The sequence below is a fragment of the Miniopterus schreibersii genome (assembly GCF_964146895.1).
Source record: "Miniopterus schreibersii genome assembly, chromosome: 11".
Taxonomy (NCBI): Eukaryota; Metazoa; Chordata; class Mammalia; order Chiroptera; family Miniopteridae; genus Miniopterus; species Miniopterus schreibersii.
In genome coordinates, this window is record NC_138111.1 from 24,832,080 (window position 1) to 24,854,644 (window position 22,565).

The 22,565-nt window shown below is 49.6% G+C and overlaps 1 protein-coding gene across 1 annotated transcript; it reads left to right on the forward strand.

The window, feature by feature from the left end:
• Positions 1-338: 338 nt before the first annotated feature.
• Positions 339-21,155, forward strand: TRIM14 (tripartite motif containing 14). Its single transcript, XM_081151502.1, has 6 exons — positions 339-589; positions 3,410-3,505; positions 9,778-10,011; positions 11,962-12,124; positions 15,825-15,917; positions 18,033-21,155. The coding sequence occupies exons 1-6, from the start codon at positions 374-376 to the stop codon at positions 18,566-18,568; spliced, it is 1,338 nt and encodes a 445-aa protein (XP_081007628.1). The 5' UTR covers positions 339-373; the 3' UTR covers positions 18,569-21,155.
• The last annotated feature ends 1,410 nt before the right edge of the window (positions 21,156-22,565 follow it).

Sequence of the window (22,565 nt, forward strand, 5' to 3'; positions counted from 1 at the left end):
GTCAATTTATTTTGCTGGTAAAATAACTGTTTTATTTTTCAGGTATGCAGGAGCAAACCCCCATTTCTGCTGTGGTCAGCACTTCTAGGCCAGACACAAAGCCGGCTTCGGCCAAGCCTGAGCCTCCAGCAGGGGCTAAAAGGACGGGAGAGCACCCTGCGGGTCTGGAGGGCGACGGTGCAGCCGAGGCCACGCCCCCCCGCCCCACCCCCCACCCCGCCCCCACCCCCCCACCCCCGCCCCCCACCTCCGCCGGCGCGCTGACAACTTCCACCCCAGAACTGGGCCGACCCGAGCCGGGCCCCGCCCCACCGTCCAGTTTCGATTCCCGACCAGCACCCCAGCACCCGGCGGCGAGGACCCGCGCGAGCGGATGGCGGGCGCCGCGGCGCTGTGCCGACCCCCCGGGGGCCCGGGCCCCGCCGAGGCCGAGGACGCGCGTGGCTGGCGCTGCCCCGAGCACGGCGACCGCCCGGCCGAGCTCTTCTGCCGCCGCTGCCGGCAGTGCGTGTGCGCGCTCTGCCCGGTGCTGGGCGCGCACCGGGGCCACCCGGTGGGCCTGGCTTTGGAAGACGCGGCGCACGTGCAGGTGGGGACCCGGGGGCGCGCGGGGCACGCGGGTGGGGGGGAGTGGGGGCAAGCCCGGGGCCCACCTGCCAGTCCCCGTTAGGACCTGGAAACTTCAAGGCAGCCCGGAGATCGTCAAGGCGGCCAACCTGTTGCTCAGAATGAGAAACTGATGCCCAAGTAGGGCGGAGGCGAGCCAAGGCCAACAGCTAAGCGGCAGAAGAGGCGTGAGAGTGAGAACTTGGGGGCCCCGGCTGTTTCCCGTTTACCTTTGACCTCGTCTACCATGGAGCATCCTCCACACTGCTCTAGCGCCAGAAGAAAATCTGCCTTTTAACTATATTAAAATCCCTCCCTATTAGAAAACAGCCACGCAGCCTGGGAAGCTACACAGATAGATCTGGTTTTCTGGCCTGGAGTTCACAAGGAGGGGCTGTGGACTGCTGGACTGCTGTGGGAGCATCGGCTTCCCGCTGCACTCCCCCTCCCCTTCCCCGCACTCCGATTCCACAAGCCTGGTGGGAGCTAGGACAGCCGTTTTATCAATAAGAAAAGGAAGGCTCTTGAGGCAGAGGCAGGCCTTGAACCCAGGACTCCACCAGGCAGACTGGCCCCAAGGTCCATTCTCACCTGGGAGCCCTCACCCTTGCTTAATCCTAATAGTGGCAGGGGCTCTGGCCTCTTGTTCCAGCCTTGTGGCCCATTTGTTCTGTAGCTCTGGTCAAATCCCTCCACCTCTCTGGGTTAGACAGGCGCACCTGCCTCTAGTGGACATTGATTCTATTAACTGACACCTCCAAGAAGTCTTCCATGACTAACCCAGCACCACAATGAATGAGCTCTTTCCCTTGCATGGCATGACTTACACTATCACATGGTTAACAACCTTGGAGCTCCAAGGTGAGAATGGGCCGTGTGAGGGCCAGTCCAGCAGGTGGAGTCCTGGATTCAAGGCCTGCCTCTGCCTCTAAGGTCCTCCTTTTCTTATATAAATTCCCTGTAATAATAATAGGTCCTCAAAAGGAGCTGTTTTCCAGGGTTAACAAGGGTGCTGTCCAGAGATATCGCTGTGGGTCTCATAGGACATGTTACCCACTTACCTATGGGTACCCATTTTGTACCCACACACCCACTCACTAACCTATTTATCCATCATCCATCGTTCATTCATTCATTCATCAAACACATTCAGCACATACTTTGCGTAGTGAGTCAAGGAATAGATCAGTTCTTCCCCAACCTGGAGGAGTTCCGTGGCTGGTGAGGGGACAACAGTGACAATACGATGTGGTAAGTATTGTAACTGGGATGGCCAGTGGTCAGTGGGAGCCAGATAGAAGACCATGAGAACCAGGGACGAGAAGCGCAGGAAGCTTTCCTGGAGGAGGTGCCACTGGAACCGGCCTTGAAGAATGAGCAGGGTTTCACCAAGCACTAAGATAGGAGAAATAACCCTGTGACAGAGGCACAGGCAGCAGGAGGCTGGGCTACCCTTGGCTAACCCAAGGAGCTAGACCTGAAAACTTAAAAATTACGGTGGGGTAAGGATGTGCTCCTGGAACGCGGGTTACTATTGTGTCCCCACTCCCGCACCCCAACTAGAATCGAACTGTGTGCATAGTAGCAAATGCTTGTTAGATGTTAAAATAAGAGGAGCCTCATCTATTAAGCACTTACTGTCCGCCAAGCACCACACCAAGCACTTAATGGGGCACTTCCTCTCCACGCAACCCTATGAGGTTATCCCCTGAGGAAACCCAGCATTAGAAGGGTGAGAGCACTTGCCCAGGTCACGTGGGACTCAGACCAGGAGGTCTCATCTGACTCTGGGGCTTGTGCTCATACCTTATTGGGTGGCTCCAGGTGCCCGCTTGAAGTTGGCAGGTAATTCTGTTTGACTCGGCAAACACTTCTAGATCACCATCTGGTCCCTATGGGGAGCCAGGAATGGAGCAGGCCTGCCCTCAGGAAGCTCCCAGTTGGCCCAACAGGGGAGCGTAAGCTAGGATGGGGAAGGAGGGGGGAAAGTCCCACTGGTGGGAAGAGGCACAGAGCAGGCCTTTGAAAAAATGGCAACTGCAAAAAGCAGAGGTAGGGAAGGGAGCCATTTCAGATGGGAGGGGGAGGGGAGCATGAACCCCACAGACCTCTCACACATGCAGGTCTTCGGAATCTTAGTCCAGGCCAGAGGGCCACAGATCCCTCTGGAAGGCAAGTTCCACAAAGGTAGCTCCTAGAACAAGGCCCAGCACGTAATAGGTGCTCAGTTAATACAGTGGTGCCTCGGTCTCGAACGTCTCCGTTGACGATCATTTCAATTACAAACGCCGTAAACCCGGAAGGAAATGCTTCGGTTTTCCAACACACCTCGGAAGTGGAACATGCCTCACGGCTTCCGCTCAGGGCAAGATCCCGAGGCCCAGCTGTCGGCTGTTGATCCCTCGGTTTTGAACGTTTCAGAACTTGGTCTTCTGGAACGGATCATGTTCGAAAACCAAAGGACCACTGTATTCACTCTGTAAGTGAATTCTCTTCCCCGGTCTCCAAGCTGCTTGCGTTAAGGTCCCATTTGAGGGACTGGAAAAGCAGGTCACAAGCCTAGAAAGAAGGAGGGCATCATGGTTTGAAGAATCCCTGATGCGGGACTCTGAGGATCAGAGGGGCCCTCTTTACAGCTCATCCTCTAGCTTGTTACTTGACTTTGGGCAAGTTATCTCACCTCCTGAGCCTCAGACACCTCAGCTGATACACAACACAGGGTACAAGGAGATGACCCCTGGGCAGCCTTGTAATCTTGAAAGTGACAGTATTAATACTTTTTCCCTAATTCCTTCACATACAGAAACTCACCCAAGAATATGTAAAGCAACTGGCAACCAAGAGGCAGCAGCAAGTTGGCAACAGAAACCAGATAGAAGATGCTGCTGCACAGCTCAAGGCAAGTGGGCGTTTCTTCCTTCTAGCTGAGATGCCCGCACTTCTCCTCGGATACGAGATTCTCCCCACTGTGGAGCCAGGGCAAAGAAAACCAACCTCAAAGGGGATCGGGTTTGGTAGGGTCTGGGGCTTCCAAAATTTAGGGCAGCGATCTTCAACCGGCATGCGGCAAGAATTTGTAAAACATGCGATAGCTGACTATTTAGTCGGGGGCACTGGCCTCTTTTCCCTTAGATTGTCAAATAAAAAAATGACAACAGCCAACACAGCAATAGCCGTCAGGTGTGAATGAATAAAAATTACACCTATTTTTTTTTTTGGTCAGATTGACAAAAAATATATTTTGCTGTGCTGTAGAATTTTAGAAATTATGTATGCCATGAGATGAAAAGGTTGAAAATCGCTGATTTGGGGGGCCCTTTTTGAGCAAAAGAACACAAAATTCAGTGCAAGATCATGAAGGGGTCTTGCTAGTGAGGGGCTTGAGGCTGTTGTTCCATTTGCTTTGTGGTGAGTCTGTCCTTGCCCAGCACCCAGCTTTGGCCTGTAACACCTCATAAAATGGAGGAGTAGCCTTTCTTCACCATCGCCAAGGCCATTCTCTTGAAGGGACTAGTCCTCCATCCCCTAAATGCCTTAAACAAAGTAATATACAGCTTAAGGAACACACAGATAGCTCTATAGGTTTCACTGCCATGGTGAAAGGAAAAGTAAGGTATAAATATTTTCCACAAATATTTACTTTCTTCAGGTTTCTCCTTTCCTAATGATGTTTATTTAAATGGATTCTTTTGTGGGTTTTAAATGGGAAGTTGAGGCTGCTGTTATCATGAGCTGCCATTTTGACTATGAAAAAGTTGTTCTGTCTCTAGGGGCCTTTTATGTGAATTTGGCCAGTCCCTGACCCTCTCAGCCTCCTGAAAGTGAGGGCTGGGGTGGGATGCCCTTCCTAGGGCCTGCTCCACTGAGAGCTCTGAGCCGCTGACTGACACAAGTTAGGCAGGGAGAATGGCTCTGACTGCGTCAGTAGCCCACAGTGGAGGTTCACTGTTGGCAAATCTCTGAGCAGATATAGTGTGGGGCCCCCAAGACAGAGTTAGAATGCACATGGACAGCCTAGGGGGGCCAGTTTTAGCTTAATCTAAGAAGTGGAAATGCCGAGGCCAACGCCAAGCCACAGAATTAGCTTTGTGTTTACCCAACATTCATTATCTGAAAGAGGACTACAGGACCCAGTTTGCTGAGGAAAGTTCTGGCCCTGGCCCTGGCTTAATTATTAATAGTGTCCCTCACATCTTCAAGAGAAGGACTCCAATCCCAGGCGGATAAAGCAGTTCAACAGGATTTGGAAACCGAAAGTTGTCGCACCTGACGGGATGGGGGAGGTGCTCTGAGCTTTTTAGCCAGACCACGGTTGGGGCACAGGTTCACTGACTGCAAGTCTCTGAGCAGATATAGCATGGAGTTCCCAAGACAAGAGTTAGGATCCACGTGGACAGACTCAGGAGGCAGGTTTCAACTTAATCTAAGAAGTGTTTTTTTTCTTTCAACCCTCTCCCCAACTTTCAAACTTTTACTTTGAAATAATTACAGATTCACCAGAAGTTGCCAAGATGGTAAGTTTTGTGTGCCTTTCACCTAGTTTGCCCCAAGGATTATATCTTACCTAACTATAGTACAATTGCAAAACCAGAAAATTGGCAGTGTGTATATATATATGTTCTATATCAGCTTATCACGTGTGTAGTTTGAGTAACCGCTGCTGTAATCAGAATACAAAACTGTTCCATCACCACCAAGATCTACCTCATGCCTCACCTTTATAGTCGCCCCTCCACCCCCAGCAATCCTTATCTCCCAGCAGTCACTAATTTATTCTCCCTCTCTATAATTACAGCACTTGAGAATTCATGAACATGGTATATCTCATTTATTTAGATCTTTGTTTTCTTTCATCAGCATTTTGTAGTTTCCAGCGTACAAATCCTGAATACGTTTTATTGGACTTACACCTAAGTGGCCCTCAGAAGGTATTAAGAAAAATTAGTGGTCAGCATTTTAAAGCTGAGAGGTATTTGTATAAAAAGTTAGATGTGGCCCTTGCCAGTTTGGCTCAGTAGATAGAGCATTGGCCCACAGACTGAAAGGTCCCTGGTTCGATTCCAGTCAAGGGCACCCAAATTAAAAAATGTTAGTTGTGGAAAAGTAGGAAGTGCCTGCATTCTCACATTGGAGCTGTCAGAGCTGAGCAATGGACACGCTCATGAGAAGGGCATGTGTTGCCCAGATCTCCCAGCCCCTGCTTGCCCACTCTTCTCACTATGTCTTACCAGGCTGTCTCCCTTGGGCATTTATATTTCAGTTCCTGGTCAACAAGCAGGAACTGAAATATAAAAATTCAGGTATAATTCTGCCACTCCAGGTCAACCACTAGTCACATTCTGAGATTTTTTTCTTCTGTACACGAATGTTCTTTTTTTTTTCCCTTTTTAAAAAAATGTATCTTTATTGTTGAGAGTATTACAGATGTCTCCCCTTTTTCCCCCATTGCCCCCCTCCACCCAGTTCCCGCCCTGTCCCAGGCCTTCAGTACACTGTTTGTTGCCTGTGTCCGTGGGCTATCATGAATATTCTTTTTTTTTTTTTTTTAATATATATCTTTATTGATTTCAGAGAGAGGAAAGGAGAAGGAGAGAGAGAGATAAAAACATCAATGATAAGTCATTGATTGGCTGCCTCCTGCATGCCCCCGAGTGGGGATCGAGCCCACAATCCAGGCATGTGCCCTGACTAGGAATTGAACCCTCACCTGGATCCTAGGTCAACACTCAACCGCTGAGCCATGCCCGGCCGGGCATGAATATTCTTTTATATAGTATCATATCCCCAGTATGGAGGTGAGACATGATGGTTCGTTTATGTGTGTGACCTGACGTTTGTATCACCACCACACCTTCAGTAGGTATTTTTCATGGTGCCTCATGCGCCCTGGGTTGTGCCTTTCAGAGCACTGTGGCATGAGCATCTGCAGGGGACTCTGAGTTTCAGCAGTTCCAGACCAGGTGTCATGTGAATTTTTTAGTTTCGAGGTTCCATGAGTTCAGATTCCAAGCCAGTTGTTGGGTTTATTTGTTTGTTTTGCTAGTGATTCTCTTTTCTCCCATGACCCTGGATGGGTGACAAGTTTCCTTGCAGCTTCTTCAGGCCAGTGGGTAGAGTTTTCCTGGTGCCTAGTTCGTGCATGGAGCAGCTCTCCGTGACTCTGGCTTGGTGCAGGTGGCCCCCTTCCCATTCTCAGCTGGAATGGGGCCAGGTGCCCTGAGCACCCTCCTGAGCACCCAGTGGAGTGTGCTCTCAGATACCTGCATGCCCATCCATCCCCAGGTGTCTGCTTATCTTCTGCCCAGGGCTCTGACATCAAGTTCCCTCTTTGTTTTGGGCACCTGAGGATTTCCTTTCTTGTTGTTTGTTTGATTCTGGGGTTTTGGGGTTTTTTGGGGGGGGGGGCTCATTAAGGCATTTTCCTAATGTTGAACATTTAGATCATTTCCTGCTTTTCACTAATGTAAAATAACACTGCAGTGAACATTTCTGGCACCTCGATTTACTTCCTTCAGGACACATGTCCAAAAGTGATGAATCTGGTCAACAGGTACAACATCTGTGAGGATTCTTGTGAGTTCTGCCCAACTGAGGCTGGCAGTCTGGGGCAGCACGGTCTGGGGCAACCATGTTGCTCCATACTTGTTGACACAGGCCAGTACCAAGGCAAAGACCACTTGTAGGCAAATTAATCCATAAAGCAGTTTTGTAAACAAATTAAAATCAATAAAGTTCATACATGGTCCAAAGTCTGCTGTTCAGAAGCCAATGACCAGGCCTAACTAACTACTCCTTTTCACAGAGCAGTCAAGAAAGACTTGGTCCTTATTAATCCCCAACCAACACCCATTAAAGGATTTTCTCTGACATCCTTGTTAATAGGCTGTTTGTCCTCCTCATGGCTCCTCAGGGGGCTCATACATGCAGGTGTAGGGGGAATTCAACACTTGCCTGCTACCCTAACTGGTTACTCAAACTGGGATAAGATGATGGTATGCAGTGATTGTGTTCTTCTTTCTGAAACTCCTGAATATTCTACAGTGAGCTTTTGATACTTTCATAAATGAAGAAAAAGTATATATATTTAAATTTGGTTAATGTCTATTGAATCCAGACCTAGGTAGGGATTCAGAATGTGCATACAGTGTCAGGCTGAAAGGCCCTTGGAGATGGAGTCACCCAGGAAAAGGAAATAACTTGTCATTGGTCATATAGGAAGGTAGAGGTGGACCTGGGGCCATGGCTGTATCCATCAAGTTCCACCCAGAAAGACACAAGTCCACTTTGAGGGTTTGGCAAGGAAGAGGCAGAGCAGCCAACCAGGGCGTGGTGAGGCAACTGGCCCAGCAGGAAGCACCTTCACCCCTGGGCTGCACCGCCAAAGGGAGGAGGCGTTATTAGCATAATGCAGAGTCCAGGGCCACCTAGTCAGGAGCTGGAGCCAGAGCAGGCCCTGTCCTGTGGGAGCAGAAGGGTGGAGGAGACTCAGGGAGGCAGGGATACCCTGGCTGTTCCCCTCACCCTTCAACTTCCCTGTAGTTCCTACTCCCTTTAACCAAACTGAGCCTGAAAGGGGATCTTGGCCTGCAGGAGTCAGCCCTGCTGCTCTCGTGAACAGAGGGGGAAGGGAGGAGGCCAGGAAACAGACCGGAGGCACACAGGCCTAGATGGGCACCCTGGGAAGTTTGTAAGCATCCTTGGTTCCTGACTTTGTGCATTTCCCTGTGACCCACCAGAGCTGTAAGGACTGGACCACAGCATGGGGTTGGGGACAGAAGGTGACATGAACTAGCCTTTGCCAGTCTGAGACTAGGAAGATAAGGACTAGGCCAGGCCTGCTGTTGACCCTGGCGATGCCACTGGTCTCCACCACCTTTCTGGACATGCCATTCCCCTGCCTCCTCCTGCCAGCCACTGCTACATATCAGAGTGCACAGATGTCATGGCTAATGTGGCCTGGGCAGGGCTGGCAAGCACACCTCCTTCCCTGGTGGGAGGCCCCTGAGAGACGTCCATAGCAGGATGTCCAAAGTCATACTGAGCTTTCAGCAAAACAGTTTTTTCCATTTTCCTCACAAGTTCCTCCTTCCTCGGGACCGGAGGGTGCCCTGGGGGCCTGGGCAGGGATGGATTCGAATGGCAGCCGGGGACTCCCTGTGCAAAATCCTTCACTTCCATGTCCAGGGCTGCTTCGCTGCTCAAATTCTTTCTCTCCCACAGGCCTTAGATCTTCCTCAGCTAGACTCTGTCAGGTCCTTGCCCTGGCCCCATCCGGCCGTGTCCACACTTCAGTCCAGTTCAGTCTGGGATCCAGTTTCACTTTGAACCAATGCAGCCTAGAGTAGACAGCATACTTCCTTGTCTCATTGCCAGAGTTGTTAAATTTTTTAACCATATTGCATAATCAGCCTCATATGCTTGCGCCTGAAGTTTTCTTGTGGGTATTTTCAGTTATAATAATGTGTAGTGTCATTAAGATTATTTTGTATATTCTTCTTTACAGAGTGGATCTGTAGAAACTTGGAACATAGCTTGGTTGGGAGAAGATATAGATATTTGATCTCTTGGTTTCTGTAGAAAGGTCCTCCATTTGTTTACATACCTTGCCTTGAAAATGTGTTTCTAAATTAAGGGTTTGGAACACATTTTCTTGCCTTCATTTGGTCATTCAACAAAGATATATTTGTGCCCAGGCTCAATGACCCATAGAAACCATGTTGTAGATGTAGACTAATTCCTAAGCTAGCCCAAAGACAATTTAACCTATATGGCATGTGATTTCAGAGAGAGGAAAGGAGAGAGAGAGATAGAAATATCAATGATGAGAGAGTCATTGATCGAGCCCACAACCGGGGCATGTGCCCTGACCGGGAATTGAACCCCGATCGCCTGGATCCCAGGTCGACGCTCAACTGCTGCGCCACGCCAGGCCCGGCTAGGTTTTATTTTTAGATATATTGCTGTTTTGTCCACTATTTTCAAAGGACCTTTATTTCTCCATGCATGTTCCAATTGGTTATGGCTGGTCCTCAGGAGAGCTTGAGTTTTGATAAGTTGATCTTGTCCCTGACTGGCCACCTTGCTTTTAGATGTCGTAATAGGTTTTTCATGTTAATTAGTCTGGATTTCCTAGTTGGCACTCATATCCCCCGTAACTGGATTTCTTTTTAGGCTCATGCAGAGTCAAGTAAAAACTGGCTGACGGAGAAATTCACTGAACTCAGATTACTACTTGATGAAGAAGAAGTGCTGGCCAAGAAAGTCATTGATAAAAATACCCAGTTTACACTCCAGGCATACAGGGAGCAAATCATATCTTGTGAGGACCAAATTGACGTCTTGAACAGTCTCTCCGACAGGATCTGCAGTATCAGCCAGGAGCCCAATCCTGTCCAGCTACTGCAGGTAATGCTGGGTTTCTGCCTCGCAGCTGCCACCTGCCACGCACCCCCCCACATTTCATCTTGGTTACTGTGGCATTGAGCACAGTATTTACACACCGAGTTAATACACAGAGTTGCCTGTTAGCAGGTAGACCTTCTTGTCCCTGTGCAAGTGGTCAGAAAATATACATAGTTAGGAAGATAATTTACATCTTGGACTAATGAAATAACGTTTACAGCCACCATTTCTGAGGGCCTTACATACCTGGCCATAGAGTTCAGACTTGGTGCTGTGAAGAAATGGAGGCCAGGGGAGTGTTTTGAACCAAGGAATGGCACGGTCAGGTTAATGTTATGAAAAGGTCACCTTGGCGATGGCCGGAGAATGGACTAGGCAGGTCAGACTGGAGGCGAACAGGGAAATTAGGAGGCAGCAGTGCCCAGGAGAAAGGTGGTGAGCTGGGCCAGTGAGGGGCCTGGAGGTGAAGCGACGAAGGCAGGTCTGAGAGGTACAACAGGATTGGTGATTGAAAGTGGTGGAATCCAAGATGATTCCCAGCTTCTGTCTTGAGAGACGCATGGCTAGGGGGTTGTTCTCTAAGTCTGCAAAGGCACGAAGCAGATGTGCTCAGTTTCATCCATTTATTTCAACCTAAATGTGTCAGACTGTGCTAGATGCTGGAGTTGGGGGTTACCAAGTGGTGAGATTTGTCCTTCGTCGCCCTCCCCAGTCCCATCCTACCCATCTGTCCTCTGGGCCACCATCCTGCCACCCCAGGGCTGCTCCCTGCCCTCCCTGACTCCCTGGCCAGGTCCACTGCAGCTCTGAGTGGGACCTTAGCCCTGGTTCCCCACAGTTTATCTTCTTCCCCACAAAATGAGGATGAACTCCAGACCCACAGCTTCCTAGGCTGGATGGGGCTTGGGGACCATCTCACAGCCCTCTCCCAGGGCCCAGCATGCTGCCTTGTGGGCCTACCTCTGCCCAACAGCTGAGTGTGGGCCATCCTCCTGAGGCATCCGTCTGCCCATCCTGCTTGGGCATCACTTCCTACCGCCAGGGCCTGCTTGCCAGGACAGCCCTTCAGAAAGTACAGAAAGGGTTCTTAGCTATAACTGTTTGAAGCAAGAAAGGAGTTTCTGAAAGAGTAGTAGGCAGCTCACAGGATCTCCAGGAGGGCCAGAAAGTCAGGGTGAAGACCAGGCAACACGAGGGAAGTCCGGGCCACAGCACAGGTGTGCTCCAGGGCAGGCCCCACTGCTTCTCTGCTGAGCAAGATATCACAGCTCACACCTCTGGCCCAGGCACTGGCCCTTGGAGCCTCCACCACCGCTGTTCCCTACATGCTGCTTCACCTCTCATTTCCACATGCAAGTCTTGGATTGGAGATGCCTCATCACGTGTCTGCCCCACAGGTACAAAGGAGGCTGGGAGAGTGCATTTTCTAGCTTCTACCTAGCAAAGCCACACTTAACACGGAAGGGTATTTAAAAGGTGCTGTCCAGGCAGAAACAGGAAAGGTCCCCACTGTGGTGGCCACACCACCTCTGGCAGCATTCCAGTTGAACTTCTAGGGGCTCCTTCCCCAGGAAAACTGGCCCCTCACTCTTTTTTTGTCCCTCTGTACCTCAAGCAGACCCCTGTCACATTGTCTGTAAAGCTTCAGAGCCTCTTTGGATGTGGTGAGCAACTTAAAAGTGGGCAGTCAGCCTGTCTCCTGTTTCTGCCTCTAATGCTAACGCCCGGCATAGAGAAACCTCTGAGCATGGGAGGCAGGAAGGGAAGAGGGGAGTGCTAAAATGGGACCTCCACAGTCTTCCAACCCAGGGCCTGCTGTGTGGTGGTCCCTGGGGGCACGGCCCCGGGCTGACCCAAGGTACCAGGGCAGGGTGGGGTGGGGCCTGCGCTTGATGGCCAGGGTTTGTTCCTGGTGCCACTGTAGAGCAGCCCTGACCCTTGTGTCCCATGCAGGAGTTCATGGCCACTGAGCAGGAGCTGAAGCATCAGTTGAACTCAGGGGAGCTGTGCCACCCTGTGCCTCAATCTTTTGAGCCCATCAAGACCTTCTTCAAGGGCCTCCTGGAAGCCATGCAGAACATGACACAGACGCCACTAGAGGTTCGCTTGAAGGAAAGTAAGTCACCATGTGACCAACTTTGTGTCCTTTACTCCCTTAGTGTCCTTTAGCCCAGAGACAAAGGGGAAGACCGCCATCGTGAATCATGTCTCTCCCACACAGTGGCCCTTGGTTGGGTGGTCAAGGGATCCTGGGCCTGCGCCCAACCCACCCTTCTGACTTCACTTCCTACCCCTTCTGAGACCTTGTTCTCCTCTTGAAGCCACACTGCTCTGCTCCTGGGATTCTGTCACACCTCTACTGCATCTGCTCCGGGGCCCCAGCTGGAATGGCCAACTCCTTCTCTTCCTCTGCCTGGTCAAGTCCCACCGTCCCTGCAGGGTCAGTACAGCTGTGCTCACCTGGGAAGCCTTTCCATGCCACCTTGGGCTCACTCTCTCCCTTGGACATCTACCCCTCTGTCCTTCCTCCCCAGGGCCTGCCCCATCTCCTGCCTGAGTGTGTTCTTGACCTGGATGCATGAATCCCTTCTTGCCTCTCATAAATGCGTGGAGGGCAAGAACCATTTTGGGTCCAGCTCTGAGGTTCCTGCAGGGCCTGACACAAAACAGGTGCTCAGAAATATCTGTTCATTCGTTCGTTCGTTCATTCGTTCGTTCATTCATTCATTCATTCATTCATTCATTCATTCATCTCTGCTATTATGATTCCTTCAGAACATTTATGGAACCCTTATTATGTGCCAGGCACAGCTCTTGCCTTTGTGGGACCCAGTCCTTCTGGGGGAAGACAGACAACAAATGAACATACGTCAGTGATAAGTGCTCTGAAGAAAAAGAAAGCAGATTAAGTGGAATAAAGGTGACCAGGAGGAGGAGGAGATATTTTATGTGGGGAAGTGGGGGAGGCCTCTCTGAGAAGGGGTTGTGCATACTGACCTGAAGGAAGTCTTCTGTAAGCTCTGCAGAGCTGAAGGGCCGGGAGCAGAGGGGCCACAGCACGACTCTGGAGCTAGACTTACCGGGTTCCTGCCCCAGGTCCACCACTTCCCAACCCGGCCACCCTGGGTAAAGCACCTAACTTTTCTCTGCCTGTTTCCACATCCATAACACAGAGATGGTAACACAGTTCCCCCCTCAGAGGGTTGTTGAAAGGATTAAATGAGTTGTTATTCGCAAAGTGCTTAGAATGGGGCATAATAGGCACCATGTAAGAGTTAGCTGCTGCTGTCGCTGTTTTTACATCTGAGGGAAATATCTTCTAGGCAGAAGGAACAGCATGTGCCAGGGGCCCAGAGAGAGGGGAGAACTTGATGAGATTTGGGCACAGAGAGGGGGCACAGTGGTGGGAGATGAGGTGGAGGAACTTGGAAGCTACCTTGTCAAATGGGGCTGGCAGGGTGGTGCCAGCTCTGAAGATCGGGAGATAGGAGAAGGAAAGAGGTGGGAGGAAGCAAGGCAGAAACGCTGCAAGCACCCGCCGAGCACCTCTGGGAAATGGGGAGAGGTGAGGCCAGGCCCTGGCTGCAAAGCAGGCCAACTTCAACAGGTGAGTCACGGAGGAAGACAGCCAGGGCCAGCGGAGCTCAGATGGAGAGAGGGACTGTGATGGGAAACTGGGAAGCCGTCCTGGAGGACCTGGCACTTGAGTTGGGCCTTAATCACTAAGATTTTGAGAGTGGGAGAGAACCAGGGAAGGAATTTCAAACTGAGACAGGAGAGCACGGTTCGGGACACCGTGATGCATGCAGCAGGGCTGAGCAGTGGATTTTCCTGAGCCAGTTCATCAAAGTAGATTTTTTTAAAATCCTCACCTAAGAATATGTTTATGGGGGTTTTGGGGGGATTTTTAGAGAAAAAGAGAGAGAAACATCAATGTGAGAGAGAAATATCGATCGGTTGCCTCCTGTACGCGCCCAGACCAGGGATCAAACCCGCAACCTGGGTATGTGCCCTGACTGTGAATCGAATCTGGGACCTTTCTGGTGTATGAGATGACACTCCAACCAACTGAGCCACCTGCCCAGGGCTGAAAGCAGATTTTTAATGTTGGTGGTGTTCATTTTGTCCATAACATCCACTGGAATTTTGAACACATAGTTCAACTGAAAAATTCTTCTTGAAATGTAATTATTTAATAAGAAAACCACATGCCAGAATGGTAGCAGTAAATATATCTCAATTTAAAAAAATAGTTAAATATGAAAGAAAGAAAAAAACCTTAGCAGTCGGCCCCAGGAAGCTTTGGGCTTGTGAGTATCCGGTGAGTGGGCAGTGAAGTCTCCACCACCACCCCTGGCAAGAAGATACGCAGATGGTCCCATAATGCATTCACTCCCATTTACATTCTCAGTGCTCCGTCCCAAAGAACTGGAGGTGCCTGTTGAGTGCATGGTAACAGCTAGCACTTGCTCTGTGCCAGGCTTTGTTCTAAGCCCTTTACACAGTTTCACCCAGCAACTACCCCGTATGGTAGGTGCCTTCGTGATCCCCATTTTAAAGATGAGGAAACTGAAGCTCAGAGCTGGGAGGCATAGATACTCTGGTCCCAGAGTCTGTTCTGTGATTCTCTGCAGTCTGCTCCCTCCCAGGCTGTCACCCCTCAGCCACCGCCAGATGAGGCCATCATTTTTACTATCACAGGTAATACTGAGAGGTGCGGACTCCCAGGAAGGACCGGAAGGAATGGGGCCTTGCAGCACCACTGCCCTTCCAAGGCCCGGCCCCAGCTCTCTGTGTGTGTGTTCACAGACATTACAGGCTCAGTAGGCCAAAATGGAATCCAGCAGCACCACCGCCCCTGTCAGCTGCTTCTGGACGCCAATCTGCTCTTAACAGTAAAGTTTATCCCTGGCATTTCTGCCACTGCAGTGCTTACTGAGCCCAGTCCCTTTTCCGTCCCTGTTCAGGCCTCAGTCTCCCAACAGGGCCTCTGCTTCCACTCTCGCCCTGTCCGTCCATTCCTCACCTGAGCGAGCTTTGGAAATTCTGCTCATGTCTCTCCTCACTCAGACACCTTTCATGGCGCCTCACTGTTGACATGCCGTTAATGTCCTTGCTCTCGCTATACCCATTTACTGGGAAAGCTCCCCATCCTTTTTCTGGGTGTCCAAATCTTCCCGCTCCTTTAGTTTCAGCTGAGGTGCTTCTTCCTCCATGAAGCCTTCCCAGACCCCTCCAAGCCCCAGAGCCCTTTCCCCTCTCTCCTCTGTGACCTGGAGCACTCTCTGCCCTGACTGGTAGCTCCAGTGAGCCCCTTTCTCACCCCATTTGGCTGACTGAGCTGTTGAAGACGGGGACCATGGCATGGGTTTCCCCATGAACTCCTTTTCGCCTGCATGAGGCCTGAACATGACCTTTCTGAAGACTCTCTTTTAATTTCTCACTTTCCATCTTTATCCTGGAACTTGCGTTCCTGTCATGAGGTTGCTCCCATCATTGACTGTTGAGTACATACTGTGGTTGATTCTCAGTTTGGTCCCGGAACCTGCTGTCTCCTCCCCCGTGTTCAGGGCTCACTCACATTGACCTACTTTTACTGAATTTGCTTCAGACCCTGGAAAGTGCATTTCTCGTCAGACCTGAACATAGTTCCTGGAGTTTTCCTGTGGCTGTAAATTTGCATTTCCTACCTAAATTTGCATTTGATTCTTGGAGAGAGATTATGTAAATCTCCAGTTTTATAATATTATTATTATGTTTTATAATTTGTGCTGCTTTCATGAGCACCAGCACTCATTTCTCACAATTCATTGCAGACATGAGATGCCAGCTGTCCAGCTTCTCTAGCACCAAGAAGGAATCCTTGTTGAAAATCAGCCCCTCACCAGAGAGATCGCTCTTCTTGAAATGTAAGACCCCCAGGGTGCATGGGTGGGCGGAGGATCACAGAAATGGAGTACCCCTAAGAGACTCAACCTAGTTTTTTAACTTTTATTACTGGTTTTTCTAAATACAGAAATAAAATATTTATTATAGAAAAATTAGAAAACGAAGGAAAGCAAAAATTTTAAAAAGACTATCACTCGTAAATCACTGTTGAGCTTTGGAAATTCTTCTGCTTATGTCTACCTAGTAGATATGTAGAAGTAGATAAATACTATTGTTTGCCCTTTTAGTTTTCTTTGGTATATTTCTATACATTTAATGTATTTTTTTTCAATCATGGTGTCATACTATACATACTGTTTTGTAATCTGTGTTTCATTTACTGATATATTGTGAACATTTTTGTTCCCTTAAAAAATTACACAGGTAGCCCTGGCTGGTGTGGCTCAGTTGGTTAGAGCGTTGTCCCATGCACCACAGGGTTGTGGGGTTTGATTGCCGGTCAGGGCACATACCTAGGTTGTGGGTTTGATCCTGGTTGGGGCTCTTGGGGAGGCAACCCACTGATATTTTTCTCAAACATCAATGTCTTTCTCTCTCTCTCTCTCTCTCTCTCATATCAATGGGAAATATTCTCGGGTGAAGATTAAAACTTCAAAACATTACTGAGAAAACTATTTGGCAGTATCCACTAAAGCTGAATATCCACATACTCTATGATCTAGACTTTAAAAAGAATGTTATGTCTATGTATGTGGTATAATGCAAAGAGAACTATTATTGGGAGTTTAATCACTATCCCCTTTCTGGAGGACAATTTGGCAATATTTACCAAAGGCTTTGAAAACAGTCATCCCTGTTGACCCAGCAATTCCTCTGTTAGGAATATAGGGTATCCCCAAAAAATGTATACACACTTTTATAGCTGACAACTTACTTAGTTTTCACTCCTTTTCAGGTTTAACTGATTTTAAATAATGGGTGAAGCCAGAGCAAGTTTTGAACAAAGAAAATTTACCCCAAAGTGCCACTAGTCTTTTTTTTTTTTAATGAGGATACATAAAAGATAGTTTACAGTATAAAACTGGCAACAGTTGATGAATTGAGGGCACACAAATACCAATGAAATGATTATTGATGTTTGCAATTCCATTGCTCTGAGTTATCAGCAGTCCCTGTACCAGAACGGTCATCAGTCTGACAACAGGCATTTACAAAAAAATTATTCACTTCTGTAGATTCTTTTAAATTTTGAAAATGAACTCTATGTTAATAAACAATGACTTTCAAGGTGTGTATACATTTTTTAGGACACCTTTTATATCCTAAAGAAATAATCAAATACATAAAGATGTAATCATTATTAGTGTTTTCAAGAGCCTCCCAAAAAGCCTAAATATTATAAAGGGGGGTAGGTTAATTATAATGCACCCATACATAAAAATCTTAGGTTCGCCATTAAAATGCTCTTTAAAAGAATATTGCCCGGTGGGGCATGGCTGAGCGGTTGAGCATCCACCTAAGATCCAGGAGATCGAGGTTCGATTCCTGGTCTGGGCACATGCCCGCCTTGTGGGCTGGATCCCCGGTAGGGGGCGTGCAGGAGGCAGCCGATCAATGACTCTCTCCCCCTCTCCCTTCCTCTCTCTGAAATCAAGATAAATTTAAAAAAATAAAAGAATATTATTTGGTGTGGTAAAACATGTTCATAAATACATCAATAAATTAAAACACAGATTATCCAAGAGCATGTGTGGTATGATACCAATGTTAAGGAAAGCGATAAAGCGGCAAGTAAAAATACTGGAAGGATATACTCCTAAGTGTTAAGTGATGGGTGTTTTTTTTAGTTAAATTTTTAGAAATTGGCAACAAATTCCACGGTTCAAAATGCAAATGGTACACCGGGTGTGCAGTAAAATTTGCTCTCCTTCCCATGCTCCCCCAGCCACCTCCCCAGAGGCAGTCAAGGTTGAAAGGGTGGCTTTCCATTTCTCCACGGGCGATTTCTGAGTTTTCCTTTTCGCTGTGCACACCCGCGGGTCCGGCCCGAGCCCGAGGCGTCCCCGGGGCGGGGCGGGGCGGGGCGGCGCTGGCCCCGCCCACCAGGCCCACCGTGGTGTCTCCGCCCTCCGCAGACGCGCGCACGCCCACGCTGGACCCCGACACCATGCACGCGCGCCTGCGCCTCTCGGACGACCGGCTGACGGTGCGCTGCGCGCTGCTGGGCCGCCTGGGGCCCGCGCCCGCGCTGCGATTCGACGCGCTGTGGCAGGTGCTGAGCCGCGACTGCTTCGCCGCCGGCCGCCACTACTGGGAGGTGGACCTGCAGGAGGCGGGCTGCGGCTGGTGGGTGGGCGCGGCCTACGCCTCCCTGCGGCGCCGCGGGGCCGCCGCCGCCGCCCGCCTGGGCTGCAACCGCCAGTCGTGGTGCCTGAAGCGCTACGACCTGGAGTACTGGGCCTTCCACGACAGCCAGCGCAGCCGCCTGCTGCCCCGCGGCGACCCCGACCGGCTGGGCGTCTTCCTGGACTACGAGGCCGGCGTCCTCGCCTTCTACGATGTGTCGGACGGCATGAGGCACCTCCACACCTTCCGCGCCGCCTTCCAGGAGCCGCTCTACCCTGCCCTGCGGCTCTGGGAGGGCGCCATCAGCATCCCCCGGCTGCCCTAGGGGCCGAGACTGGAGCCACCGCCCTCAAACTCCGGGGTCTGGTCACAGGCGGGGGTTGCCCACGGCCAGCTCTCCAAGCACGCCGATAGTCTCCCCGCCAGTCATGCCGTGTGCTGGAACGGTTCCTCTCCTAGGCTGGGTTCAGTTATGCCTTAAACGTAGGCCCTCCGCTGCTGCTCTCATCAGACCTCCCCGCCACCAGAGCACTTAGGCTACCGTCCTTTCAGCCCAGGTTTCTGGAAGGACACGCTCACAGGTGAGCCCTGGGCGTCCTGACCAATCATCATGTTATGCTTATTAGCCTCAGACCTCCTCCCTCAGACAGAAGCCAGAACTGCCTGGCACATAGTAGGTGCACAGTAAATAGGTGAATGAATGAGTCACCCAGCCCTGGCTCTTATCTACTCAATGGCCCTTGGATCTGCCTCCTCCTTTCCACTCTACTTCATTCAGCTTGTCCATGTTTCCTCCCCAGAGCAGCAGCAAGAGCCTGGCTTGAACCCTCTCCCATCCTCCTCCACCTATAGCCAGAGTGATCCGCCTAAAACCACACTTAATGTCTCAGAACTATGGAAAGGTTCCCAAGGACACCAGGGGGTAAAAGCACCTCACCTCACCTTATAACAGCTCTTTTCAGATACCCTGGAGCAGAACTGTGTCACATAGTTGACCTCTGTGCCTTTGCAGCTACCCTCCCCCACTATGTACATTTAGATAGGAAAGCCCTTTTCTTCTTTTTGCCTGTCATAGTCTTCCCCAGGCTTAACTGCTCCACGGAAGTGTCCCCAAGCTACAAGAATCCCTCAGTATCGGGGCCACAAACCTGGGACCTATTTTTCCAACTAGATTGGAAGCTTTCTAAGGGCAGCTATGTCCTATACTCTCCCCACCCCGAAAAATGCAGTTAAGTCCCTGCCCTCCCAGGCAGTGAATAGCAAGCAGCTGGCTTTCATTGAATCACAGAGCAGCTGGGCTTCGAGAGCCTCACAGATCACCCAGCCTGACCTCATCCTACCTTTGGGGAGACAAAGGTCGTGACCTGAAAGAAAGTTGCTTAAAGCCATCCACGGTGATTGAGGGCCGGGCCACCCTCCCAGCCCCCAGGCAAGTATCTGATTTGCCCTTTGGCCCAGTCCTTTAGGCCCAGCCTTTAACCTGGGGAATTTAACTGCTTAGTCATTGTTCAGGATGCTGGGGAGAATCAGCAGGTGGCAGTTACTAAGCAACCAAGGGCAGTTTTCCCAGTGTCTTAGAACCCAAAGGAGAGCAGCTACGAGTTGAGTTTGGGCAGCCCAGACACTCTGTGCTCCTCAGATCCAGATATTGCCACGGAAACCCATAGAGCCCCATTTTCCAGTAAGAAGTGATAGAAATAGAAAAGGCCAAACTGGCAGGACCTCACAGGGAGGCCAGCTCCTCTAGCAGGTTGGGAAAGGCCTCTTTTCAGGGCCTGTGCCTCAGTTCTGAAGGGTCAGCATCCTGACTTGTCAAATTCCCTAGACAGCTTTTAAGTTATATTAAAAGTATCTTGTTAGGTGCTTGACAGGAAGACAGTGGTAGGGTGAGGAAAATGCAAAGCTGAATCCCCCTTATAATTTAAACAGACTCCCAGTGCATTAATTAGTTTGAATCATAAAAATGCAAATTTCCAATAGTTTTTGACCTAAAAAATGGCACTTTTATATGGGCAGTGTAATACAAGAAGAGTACTGTTTGGGCTCACTCTAGCCCCTCTCAGTGGGCCTGTAATGCTTAGCTTTTTTGCTTGGTTACTCTGTGGCACCTTAGTCCATCTTTGGATTATCTTCCTTGGGCTCTGAGATTGAGATTTTACACCTAGAGGGGGAATTGAGAGTAGCAGAGACTATAAAGGGGGGAAAGTGGCTTTTATCAAATGCCTACTCTGTGCCAAGGCCTGTACCAGCCAGAAAACTGCAGTTCTGGTCCACAATCAATTGTGACCTCAGGCTAGTCGCTTTTAAAATATATGTATGTATCTTTATTAATTTCAGAGAGAGGACAGGGGAGGGAGAGAGATAGCAACATCCATGATGAGAGAGTCATTATAAATCGGCTGCCTCCTGCATGCCCTTGAATGGGGATCGAGCCCACAACCCAGGAATGTGCCCTGACCAGGAACTGAACCTCTTATCTCCTGGATCCTAGGTCGATGCTCAACCACTGAGCCTCGCCTGTCTGGGCAGGCTAGTCACTGTTTATTTCTCAAGCATCATCTGTAAAATGGGTGTAATGATCCTATCTACCAGTGCTGTGAATCTCAAATGAGCAAAGGATAGGAACTTGCCTTAAAAACTGTACAGCTGTGCCATGCCAGGGTGTGTGAGCATACCCAGCAGAGTTCTTGATGTGCTTAGTGCTGAGACAACTGGTAATCCTAGGGCCATTTGCAATAGCAGGAGATTCCTTGCATATTCTCAGGAGAGGATTGAGCTTCCTTGGGGTCCATGTCTGCAACGGTACTGATCACTTTTTCAGATTTGAATATGTAGAAATTTCTTAATTGATATAGCAAATTGCTTACAGATGTTTAAATGACAGCAATTTTCTAATATGTATGTTTACATAAAATATGAGTATTGTCTCTTTATTTTTAAATTGATTTTTCAAGCGAGGAAGGGAGAAAGAAACATCGATAAGAGAAAATCATTCAGCTGCTTCCCGCGTGCACCCTAACAGAGGATTGAACCCACACCCTGGGTATGTGCCCTCACCAGTAATTGAACCTGCCACCTTTTGGTGTATGGGACAACACTCCAACCAACTGAGCCACACTGTCCAGGGCTGAATATTGTCTCTTTTAACCATGGTCTTCATTGGGAGTTCATGTTGCTTCAGGTACATGGCATTTGGCCTGGACAGTCTTGCTCATATTCTGCCTCCTCCACAATTTCCTTGCAGTGGTCCCTGGTTGACTATCTCCAGTGACAGGGACTTCACCACTTCTGAAGATAATTCACTAAGTTCTTGCTTATGTGAAAACAAACTCTGCCTCCCTGCTGTTCCTATCCATGACAGTATTATATCGTTTTTGGCATCTTTGTGAGTATCCTTTACCAACACTGAAGTCATCTTTGGCCCTTACTAATTTTTTAGAGATTCCAGGGACCCTCCCTTGCCCACTGCATCCTCTCTTCCGTTTCTGCAATTGCGCTTTGTCAGGAAACGGGGGATAATGATGTCAGCCTAGCAGAGGGCATACAGAGGTGGCCCTGCACAGCCAGGGCCTGGTGGGCAGGAGTTCATACTATGGGGAGGGGACAGCTTTCCCAAGAAGCCAAGCTAGATGGACAATAAGTGTGAGAGTGGGAGGTCCAGGTCTGAGTCTACCATGTTTGGCTCAGAAGCCTTCCACAGCTCCCCACTGCCTATAGAACAAAATCCAAACTCAGCAGGCTTTTAAGCTCTTGCTTCTTTCCTGACCAATTCCAAATCCCTTCTTTCCATGTGACCGTTCCCTGTCAAACCATCACCTGCTAGTCCCTGGACACTTCGGTCACTTCCCAAGTCTATGCCCCAACTCCCTCAGTCACTTCTCAACCTGCAAGATTGAACTAAAATGCTACCTCCCCCAGGAGGCCTTCCCTAACTATGCCTTCTCTCCTATCCCCACTCCCATGACTCCCATGGCTCTTGGGAAACATCTCAGCAGTTCATATACATGAGGTGTTGTTTGTAGAGGCGGCCGACTGGTTCCCTGCTGGAAACCACCCACTGCACATTCTCACCTAGAGTCCAGGCCAGGCCCTTCCCTCTCTTCCAGACCCACATCCTGTTTCCAGGCCCTGGAACACATCCCTCTAATGCTATGTCTCTTCTTGTTAGGAAGTCTCAGATATTTGCTTAAATATCTGCTGTTGTAGAAAAAGGCCATAGGATAGGAAATTTTGATGGTCTCTTCAAGGTCTGTTTATAGGGAAAAATGAAAGGGAGTAAATAGCCAGAAATTGGTACTGTGACACTTCAGTTCTCAGCACAT

Excerpts from the sequence above, each read along its gene's own strand:
- TRIM14 (XM_081151502.1), top strand. The coding sequence starts at position 374 with ATGGCGGGCGCCGCGGCGCTGTGCCGACCCCCCGGGGGCCCGGGCCCC. Across the intron at positions 10,012-11,961 it reads ATCCTGTCCAGCTACTGCAG|GAGTTCATGGCCACTGAGCA; the intron begins GTAATGCTGGGT and ends TGTCCCATGCAG. Across the intron at positions 12,125-15,824 it reads AGAGGTTCGCTTGAAGGAAA|ACATGAGATGCCAGCTGTCC; the intron begins GTAAGTCACCAT and ends AATTCATTGCAG.